General features: G+C 38.8%; 1 protein-coding gene across 1 annotated transcript; it reads left to right on the forward strand.

Moving 5' to 3' along the window:
- Positions 1 to 1,302: 1,302 nt before the first annotated feature.
- LOC131228141 (two-component response regulator ORR21-like) lies at positions 1,303 to 11,091 on the forward strand. Its single transcript, XM_058223975.1, has 7 exons — positions 1,303 to 1,584; positions 2,913 to 2,950; positions 3,107 to 3,285; positions 3,876 to 4,277; positions 4,389 to 4,487; positions 9,074 to 10,386; positions 11,014 to 11,091. Exons 1-7 carry the CDS (start codon positions 1,303 to 1,305, stop codon positions 11,089 to 11,091), a joined length of 2,391 nt encoding a protein of 796 aa, XP_058079958.1.
- The last annotated feature ends 267 nt before the right edge of the window (positions 11,092 to 11,358 follow it).

Raw genomic sequence — 11,358 nt, forward strand, 5'->3', positions numbered from 1 at the left:
AAAAGTGAAATGTTGAATGACAAAGTCAGATTCTTGCTGTCGTCTATTCAAATGTGACTTTTCGGGTTACAATTCATCCATATAACCGGATCAGCGATTTGGATGGTCTGGATGTCGGCACAATTTTTTTTTGGGATGAGTCGCCAGCACCTTTAAAAACAAAGAATGGTGGTGAACTATGACAGGAGCTCTCCGTCTGTCGCTGTCCATTTACTCTCTCCCTGTTTTGTCCTTCAACAAAAAATCAGGGTCATTTTGGTAATTTCATCCTTCCCTAATCACAAGACCGAGAGATTAGGGTATTGAAAATACGCGACGCGTCAGACGCAATTCTCACCAAATCATTTCACACGTCGACCCGTTTAAAAAACCGGGCAGTCCGGTTCAGACGAGGCCAAACACCGGTCCAACCGGATTGACCGGCGATGCCATGACGACATAATAGCTAATTTATTTATTTTTTAATAATTAAATTAGTGAAAAAGATGCTCGTTCTTCTTCGTTGTTTTAGGGGACCATATTGATGTATGTGTAACATCCAATCCATTAATCATTGGACCACCCTCAAATTTAATTCGATCCAAAAAAATCAGCCTCATCCAAAACTTATGTGGGTCACACCATGTAAAAGAATTCATAAATCCATTAAAATAGTATGACGTGGCCCACTTGAATTTTTAATGGCATGATGTTTAGAGTTTTCTTTCATCGCGGTAGGGAAGATCTTCTGAATGGACAGGATGGCATATACAGGACAAGGTAGGCCGCAAACACAATCTTGATGATTTTAATGGTAGGAATCCCCATCCCAACTTTTCCTGTAGTGTGACGAATCTTTGCACTGAATCATGCCAGTTTTTTAGATAATAGTGATCTTGAAGGGACAAACTTTATGAACGGCTTGGATGTGGTCATTATATCATGATGATGACTGCTCATGAACCGGCTAGGGCGAACGGTTCCACCAAAGGACAGGTAATACCCGTCCGGGTGTGATTACATCTCTCTCTCTCTCTCTCTGACTGCAACCCGATCTTTTCGGAGCAAATATACAGAAAAAACAAAATTCAGGCTCTCTCTCTCTCTCTCTCTCTCTCTCTCTCTCTCTCTCTCTCTCTCTCTCTCTCTCTCATTTTGTGTCTATAAAATAGCGCTTCACAGGGCATTCATGCACTGCATTGAAAGAAATGAAATGCATGGTTTCCTTGTTCACTCCCCTCCTTCCTTCAGTCCTCCAGTGAGTTTTCTCCCTAGCTTAAGATCTCAGCCCTCCACCAACCCAAAACAGCCCAGGTCCTCTCCATGGACTATTCTGATTCTGATGATGATTCTCCATCCTCTCCTCCTGGATGGTCCTTGCCCAATAGGTCCGCTGGCGCTTCATCGTCCAACCCATCCCCCGGCGGCTCATCGTCCACTCCGTCCCCGGGCGAGTCCTCATCATCCTCCTCCACTGTCTTTCCAGACGGTCTTAGGGTTTTAGTTGTCGATGATGACCGAACATGCTTAAACGTTGTTGAACAGATGCTTACAAAATGCAAATACCAAGGTATAGGTTTTAGATTATTATATTCTTCTTTTTTGGTTGTTTTTCTTTAGATTATGTAGAGGCCATGCCCATTTGTGGTTTTGATGAGTTTGTTCTGCTACGAAGCTTCACATGCGTGTGTTTTCCGGTCTCCAGAAGCCATGATATTAACCAGCTATTCTTCTTTAGGGTTTCTTACCGGAAGATTTTAGGGTTTCCTAGCATTTGATTTTTTAAATTTTTTTTTTTTTCATTTTCAATAAATGGGGTATGTTTTCTTCGTTTTACTTCTGTTTTTTTTTTTTTTTTCCTTAATTATTTTCCTTCTTCTTAGCGGAGAACATGAGGGAAGATTATGAAAGAGTTGGATGTATGGGAACTGTGATTCTTTTAATCATACCTAAAAGACTACCGGAGAGTGTTGGGTTTATTGAGTTCTTGGCAATCCGACATAAAATGTCAGTCTTCTCAATTTGTGTACTGATCTCTTTCCAGAAGATTGTTGTATCTACTGGTGTTGTGATTTTCATTATATATATATATATATATATATATATATATATATATATATATATATATATATATATATATATATATATATATATATATAAGGAAAAGGTTCTATACGGTCGAGCTCATGGGAACTCCCCATGAGGTTGAGCTGTGTGGGCCCTACCATGATGTATGTCGAACATCTACCCCATCAGTCAGATTCACCATTCCATAGTGGGCCTAGGGCTTAAAAATCAAGTCAATACATGACTTTTGTGGGCCACACCACATACAAAAGTTGAGAGGGGTTACCCTCCATTAAAACATTCATAATCATTTTTTGGACCCACCAAGATGTGGTTCACAAATCCAGCCCATCCATTATGTGTTTCCCATTTGGATGAGGGGTCAGACCAAGGTTCAGACACATCCAAATTTTAGGTGGGCCCCACCAAGTGCTTTTATATGTTTTAGGCATGTCTTCACATGATTTTAGATGGTATGGCCCATAGGAGTTCCATATATGGCTGATTTTTGGCATATACCATAATTTAAAGGGGACCCATCAAATGCACGGTGTTGATGTTCGACGTACATCATGGTGGGGCCCACACAGCTCGACCTCATGGGGAGTTCCCATGAGCTCGACCGTATAGAACCTTTTCCTTTTATATATATATAGGATCTTCAAGAGAAGATTAGGTGAGAATTAGAAAATATATAAGGGATGTTGGAAGTATTTATTTGCCGATCTTTGGTCATACCTGCATTGAGAGGATTAAGAGAAACAATCAAAGGAGAGAAATGGCCATGGAAGCATGAATCAACTGATGTGTTTCATAGAATTCTTCTTCTTCTTGGGTTTTGCATGTGGAATCTTTGTGACTGGCAGCTTACATTCGAAGAGGGATTGCGACCTATCTCTCTCAAGTCCTGAAAATTGGAGTTGATTTAGATGCTTAATAGTCCTCTAATTTTTTCTTATTTTCTTTTTATAAATCAACTGATGAAATTTCCATGAGGGCATTAGAGTTTTATTCTTTATTTCTCTTATTTATTTATTTGTGGGTTTCTTTCTTGGAGAAGATCATCTAATCGTTTCTCACTTCCAGTTACGACCTGCGATCATCCACTGGTTGCTTTGTCCATCCTTCGTGAGAGGAAAGGCGGGTTTGATGTTGTCATCACGGATGTCCACATGCCGGACATGGATGGATTTAAGCTTCTTGAGATCATTGGTCTGGAAACGGACCTGCCGGTTGTTAGTGAGTATCTTCTCTACTTAATATTTCTGCATTTTATTTCATTTTAGATTAATTAGATGATTTTTTAAAATCAAATTAACCACCTCTCTCTCTCTCTCTCTCTCTCTCTGATCAATTAAACGACAGATTACAAGTGGGACCCACCTTGCAGAAAACCAAAGCCATTTATCTGGTGTGCCTCATCACGTGCTGGGTCATGCCCTAACATCTCTTCTATCAGTTGATCTTAGCCACCTAATGATAATCGAGTCTACAGTCCACCAGGGTGGCACCATATGAACAGTTCGGAGAAGAAAGGGGACCACACCAGTACAGTATGTCTCATCCATGTACCACATGATCTCATCCATAGAATGAAGTCGAGGGGCCCATATTGAACAGTTAGGATCATACAATGGGCTAGATCTGAGGGCAATTTCCCAGCAACTGTGAACGATTAGGACTTGTGAAAGGCACGCAGGTCACACATACCATTTGTTAGGCCAAAACAAAAGCCTTATCAAGCATTGCATATTTTATGCTTTATTGTATGGGTTCCTATGTTTTCTTTTACTAAAACTTTAGTCCACACCATTGATCTTGCAATGCAGTGATGTCTGTTGATTGCAAAGTGGAGGTCGCAATGAAAGGGATCGAATATGGTGCGTGCTACTATCTCATGAAGCCTTTATGCATGGACGAAGTCAAGAACGTATGGCAGCATGTTATTCTGCGGAGGAGGAAGCCCGACGGAAAGGAAAATGAGCAAGTTGGGAACGCCGAAGACAATTCATCAAGGAATCCATCGACAGAGGATGTTCAATATGCAAACTCTGCAAATGAAGAGAATTCCAAAAAATCAAAGAGGAGAAGAGATGCTAAGGATCAGACAGATGAAGACGACGATGAAGATGATTATGCTGACAATTCAGCCCAAAAGAAGCAACGCGTGATATGGAGTACAGAGCTCCATAGAGAGTTCTTGAAAGCTGTTGATAAGTTGGGCTATGATAGTAAGATTTCATCTTTAATGATAGTTTAAAGATGAATTTTTAGTTTTTAAGTTCATAAATAGTGATTTGGGTCTGACATTCCGTTTTGGTTTTCTCTTGGTTCGATTCCAGAGGCCGTTCCAAAGAAAATTCTCGAGATCATGAAGATTCCAGGCATTACAAGAGAAAATATAGCTAGCCATTTACAGGTTCAATCTCAAGCACTACTTTGTTCTGCGTTTGGAAGCACTATGGAATTGGATTAATTGCTATAATTAGTTCAATAAATCAGAAATGACCAAATTGCTGATAGGCTGCTTGAAATCGCTATTGATAGAAATTCATATGAAATATGAGGGCTACTTCCAATTCGGCCATTTTCCCCATATTCGAAGTAAATATTGCAATTCAATCCAATCGTATATCCAAACGCAATAATGACTACATCTAATTTCTTGCCTTGCATGAACTCCTTAAACATGGCATCTCAATTACATAGGATGTTTATGTTATTGGATATATGGTAGAACCAAACATACATAAATACGCATTTTTTTATATACATAAATTGGCACGTAAGTACATGGAATGTATTGATGATAAGAAGTCGGATGATAATAGCGTATATAATTAGACTAATTGGAATCATGGCTTATACGGTTCATTGAAGTCTATTTAGGAATATCTTGCTTTTATGTAGCTTTGATTTCTTCATGCAGATCTTAATTAAATACGTTCATCCATCGATATACCTTTGATAATTTTTGTTGTTTTTCTTTAGCGTAGATATGAAGTATCTTCAATTTCTTCATCATGTACAGATTTCCTAATTTTTGTTGTTTTTCTTTAGTGTAGACTTTGCATATCTTCAATTCTTCATCATGTACAGATTTCCGTGTTATGTCATAGATTAGGATATTTACCAGCTCCAAACAAACATCCCACAGGAAATCTGCGGCTGCATTTGGACGCTTCATTGGATTAGATTACACTAATTAGATCAATAAGGAAGAATGATCGTTTCCTGCATATCCATATTGAAGAACTGGAGTCTAAATAACAATATGTTACTTTCAACTAATTAATATGAGGGTTACTTCCTAAGTACAAATCAGGAAATCAATTACATTTTGGGTAATTTCCTCTGTATAGAACTAATTATTGCAATTCGATTCAACACTGCATCCAAACGCAGCGTAAATTGCTTGAAATGTAAACATCATGACAATAGAAATAATTGGTGCTGAACCTAATAAAGCTACTTACGGATATAAAATACAGATAATCTCATTCTAGCACCATAAATGGGCTTCGGTTTGGATGCAAGCAGGAAGTCTAGTTGCGCTTCTCTGCCCGAAATACCATAGGTTGTAATCCGTTTCTTCATTTATGATCATGGAGGGCCTGTATCTGCCCCCTTCTTTTGGAAAAAAAGAAGAAGAAGAAGAAGCATGATTTGATAAAATGAAGGTCACAAGATGACTTTTTCTCACTATTTGGGGCCCATAGGTGATCATGACGGTTGAACCGATAGGATCCACGAGGGAGATGTCCTAAAAATGTTACATTTTGAAATATCTTAAAACATGTCTTGGAATTTCCAATTTAAAGTATTTGTCGGGCTACCCCATTTGCCATGGGGTTTATCAGATCAACGGTCCGGATGACCAACCCATGGGCCCCAGTTGTACCTTGTACGCACATCCAGAGAAGTCATGAGGTGTCCTATAACTACATGCCAAAAAAGATGTATTATTAATCCTACTCTTTAATTATATTACTGATTATGCAGTGAGAGGATTATTTTCCCCCAAATTATTCAATCAAAAGCTGCTTATTGCAGTGTAACCGGAATCGCCAACTCCTCTACATTTTCCAAATCACGCTATTCATATTATGGGTCACATGTGATCGATATCACTATTTTTATCTATCCAGAAATATGTTTAAACTCTTGTTATTGATTAAATTCCAAGTTTACATTATAATTAGAAGTTAGAAGGTTAATTTTTTGTTCATGTAATATGAGACATGTACAATATATAATAGAATGCATGGATTTTAAACATCATTATTCATCATCATGTATAAATTATATTAATTTTAGATATTATATACTTATATTTTCCTATTTAGACAATTGGAAAAATATGGAGAGGGGTTGGTTGATATCCACATGGTCTTTATTGACTTAGAGAAAGCATTGGATATATAACATCCCTAGAGAGTTAATATAGTTTGTAATAGGAAAGAAGGGTTTTCAAGAGGATACATGAACATGATTATGGATATGTATGAGGGAGTGGGTAACAAATGTGAGGACTACTAGTTGAAAGACAAGTGAGTTTCCATTTACTGTAACGTTGCATGAGGGGTCAGCATTGTGCTCATACCTTTTTGTGTTGGTTATGAATGAGTTAATGAGACAATTACAACAAAAGGTCTTGCCGTGTATATTGTTTGTAGATGACATACTTTTAATTAAGATGACAAGGGAGGGGGAAAATGTAAAGCTAGAAATATGAAAGGATTTTCTAGAATCTAAAGGTTTTAAAATTAGTCAAATAAAACAAATACAATTTTAGTAACAATAGGAGGGAAAATAAGTAATTATTTAAAATTACTAACAAAGAGGTACACAAAATGGACCATTTTCAATATCTTAGGTTAATAATTTAGGAGATGGAGTGATTGAGAAGGATGCTGCTCATAGAATTAAATATGGGTGGATGATTGAGATGTGACTATGGAGTTTTATGTGATTGTTGCATATTATGAAACTAAAGGGGAACAACATGTTCATATGATTATAGTGGATGGGGAAGTTGATGAGTGGCAAGATAGGGAAGGATAAAATTATGAATAAACACATTTAAGAAATTTAGGAGTAGAAACAATAGGTAATAGGATGAGGAAAAGTAGACTTGGATAGTTTGGCCATATGAAATAGTGACCAAGAACTGCAGTAGAAAGGAATGAAACATAAGTGTTTTTTTGTAATTATTTCCTCTGTTTACAGGATGGGTCTCCTGTTTTATGAAAAGGAGCTCCTCGGTGTAAAAAAAAAAAGGTTCATGTTGATCTAAAGAAAGTTTATATTGTTGCCCAAAAACAAAAAAGAAAAAAAGAAGGCTCTAAAAGGCTAAGAGGAAGACCCAGAAGGAGGTGAGTACTGTAAAAAATAATGATGGCATTGGGGCAAGCAACCTGACCCCCTAGGGCTAATGTCTGTGTGCTTAAACTTGACGTGAAAGATGTCGCCTAGTGCAATCATCAAGTGGGCCACCATTATACAAAAAGACTTCATAGTTACACTTCTTTGCCGTTCCCAATCACCATATGTTATTCTTTAATGACACACCGGATTTGGGTCATGTTTCACTAACCCAAAGCATATAAGTGATGGGACTCATCGTAGATGGAAGATACTAAAAATATAATGAGATCGGGCTATTTCAAATATTTGATCATTTAACTCCTTTACTTAGAGGTCCAGGGCTAGAGTAGGACCAACTTTCCCTAGCCTGGAAAAGTTAACTCCTTTTTAAGACCAACTTTACCTAGCTTGGCCCATTGCCACTCCTATAAAAGACACGAGGAAAAAGAAGAAGAAGAAGACCTGAGGACCTATGATTTAATTAAGGATATGTTTCATGATAAAATGGAATGGCATAACAAGCTTCCTGTAGCTGACCACCAAATTAGTTGGGATAATGCATAAATGATAATGAACAACTATATAATGTCTACTTAAAAGTATGTATTGGAGTTACTCCACATAATCCTACACTAGCGTACCTCTCATATTGAAGAAAGTAGTGTACCATATACCCATTCCTGTACCACATACCACATAACTTACGATCTAAGTATCCTTTGGTTTAGGGCTCATTTGGATGCACCCTCAAAATGGATATTTGATGTTTAAATACTGTTTTGAGCCTAATAGTAAGAAAATGAACCAATGCAACAAAGAAGCCAACATACGGAACGAAATAGATTTACGTGGGTTTGGCATTATCCCTATTCCGCGTATGAAACCTGTCGAAATCACTATCTTCTAAAAAATTATTACAACCTTAAAACTTTCTAGCTATCACCCAAAGAACCTAGAAAAGCTTCTCTTTCGGAATCCTAAATCAACTCGTATTGAGAATATTTATATGCCGTACATGGATAGCCATGCAAAAGACCTGAGGACCTGTGATTTAACTATGGATATATTCCATGATAAAATGGAATACTGTAACAAGCTTTGTGTAGCTGACCACCCAAATTAGTTGAAATAATGCATATATAGAAGATGATGAACAACTATATAATGTCTTCTTAATTAGTAGTAAGTATTGGAGTTAGCTTTCATAATACCCTAGCATATATACCACATATTGAAATTGAGGTTGAAAAGCCCACTAACCAAAATTTTGAAAAATTGACCAACAATATGAACTTGCTTTAGTGGAAGTTTGGGCCTTACTGATGATTACCATATTAGTTGTATTATTCTATTTAATGGGCTTCTTTTTCATGATCCATGGCTCATGCCTCTTTGGTAAGAAAATAAAACATAAATTAAAATTAGCTTCATTGAAAAACTGACACCCAACTCGGTGCCGGGTCAACTCATCTATGTATTTGAATTATAAAAGACAGTGAGTTGAGTCGACTCAGTAATCTTTAGAGCTATGGTCCAAATTGTCTCCCTTGAGCGGTTTCAAGGGAACTAGGTAGATCTATCAATCATAGCTGTTTAAAAGGATTCAACATCCCATTGTGCATTTGCATCAGTTGCTACTATGGTTATTTTGCACTGACAGTGAAATTCCGGCGGATGCAGAAGTATCGCATATTCCTACGACGATTGAATGATATAAACAGGCCTCCTCCACAAAGGTTGAAACCAAATTTCGGGACAGTTCCTCCAAATTCGAGCTACAAATTCCGAAACCAAACCGGCATCCCACAATTCACATGGAAAACATCTAATCCAGTGGGACCACAGCCAGGATCAATGGGCCAGATGCAGAATCTTAATGGCCCAATGACTATGCAAGCCATCAGCCCTATGCAGTTTCCCAGTCAAGGTCAGAGCAGCAACCCAATGGCTGGATTGAACTTCGGGCAATCGCCAACAATGAATGGACCGGATAACTGGAACCAAGCACCGCCTGGCTTTGGCCCAACAAAGCAACCTCATCTGATTCAATCAAATACAGATAATTCAGGTCTTGGAATGGCCCCAATGCCACCAAACCCGGGGAGTTCAGGCCTTGGAATGGACCCAACGAAACCAAATATAGATAGTTCAGACCTTGGAATGGGCCTAATGCAATCAAATGTGGCAAGTTCAGACCTTGGAATGGCCCTAATGCAATCAAATATGGCAAGTGCAGGCCTTGGAATGGGCCCAATACAACCAAACACTGGAAGTTCAGAGCTTGGAATGGGTCCAATGCAACCAAACGTTGCGAATTCAGGCCTTGGAATGGCCCCAAATCTTATGAGAATGGGCTCATCATCACTTGGAGATATTTCAGTGGGTCCCATGAGAGGCTATGGTACAATGCCGATGGTCCATCAGCAACAAGAAGGACGTTCTGGACTATTTAGCAGCAGCCCACTTAGTAACTTTGGCGATTTGAGTATTCAATGCCGCTATGATAATCCAAGCACGGTAAATGCCGGACTATTCAGAGGAACTAGCCAAATCCCCCCAAGCAATTACACCGGACTTCGTATGACAAGTACTGGAGGGTTGTATGGAATGACTCGAACTGGGCCGATCTTTGAAGCATCAAAGAGTAACAGTTCGGGCAGTGATCTATTGAGTGAGATTAAGAAGGGCAAAAGGCTGGTCGTGATGGACGATATGCTGATCCCTGAATTAAGTGCACTGAACTTTGGTTACAATAATCATGGTGCGAGTTCTTCCAATGGGATTGGTGATGCAAACCAGAATGTGAGCAGGTTCGCCGATGTGATTCAAGGAGAAAACGGGCTTCCGAATGGTATCTATTCGACGAAGGATGGAGATCCATGGAATGTTGTGAACAGTGAAGCACTCGGAGACAGCTCTCTTCTTGATCACAAGTTCAGTGATGATAATCTTAATGATTTGATTTTCAATCCGGTAAGTGATTTAAGCAATATTTCAATCTAGAAAATAAATCCTCAGTTCTTACTTTCAGGAATTTTCAAGGTGCAGGTGTTCACAGCTATTTGAATAGGAGGTATTATATGATGTTGGTTCCAGAGTAATCTAAGCTGTCAATATGGTTAGACCCACTATGGGATGGACATGCCCTAATATCTCCCATAACTGATGATCCTAACCATCGGATGAAAACGGAAAATTAAAATCCTCGGTCCATATTTGGTGAGGCAACCAGCTGGATTTTGAGTATCATCGATGGGGTAGATTTTTCAGGTATCTCCCACCTTCCATGGGCTCAAAAGAAGGTGGGACCCACATGCTTAGGTCATTGGAACAAGCAAAAGATCGATTGAACATTGCATCTTTCCTCAATATGAAGTATGCATGGTTGTTTCAATCACGCACACACACACACACACACACACACACACACAATGTGCTAATGCATGCATTTTCTTAGGTACTACACACAGTCGAACCGTGCATGCCAGTAAGAGCTGGCCATGGTGCAAAAGACATACTGATGGACGAACCTAACTCTTTGAATGTTTTCTACTTTACTATGAAGTTTACTTATAAATTTTAATTTGGTGTTTGTAACAGCTGGACGATCCCGATTTCTTCATTCCTGACTTGGATCTCAGCTCATTTCAGATGGACATGGATAACCTATCTGAGTGAATTGGATCATTGCAATTCTCTCACCAGCTGCACCCAGTGAGAGGAGTGTACAATGCATATATGCAATCCCAACTGACAAGAAGAAGTGGCTTGCCTGCAGATCTGAAATCCGATCCAACGGTCTCAGTTAGTTCAACAAGTACTGTAGATATTTACACCAGTAACGAAGACACAACCGGGGTTTCTTCGTCCTAAAGAAGATTAGTGTTAGAGTTGTAGAGGGGTGGCTGTGTGGGAAGGCAATGAAGGAATTCACTCAAGCTCTAT

This window comes from Magnolia sinica, chromosome 2, assembly GCF_029962835.1.
Source record: "Magnolia sinica isolate HGM2019 chromosome 2, MsV1, whole genome shotgun sequence".
Classification (NCBI taxonomy): Eukaryota; Viridiplantae; Streptophyta; class Magnoliopsida; order Magnoliales; family Magnoliaceae; genus Magnolia; species Magnolia sinica.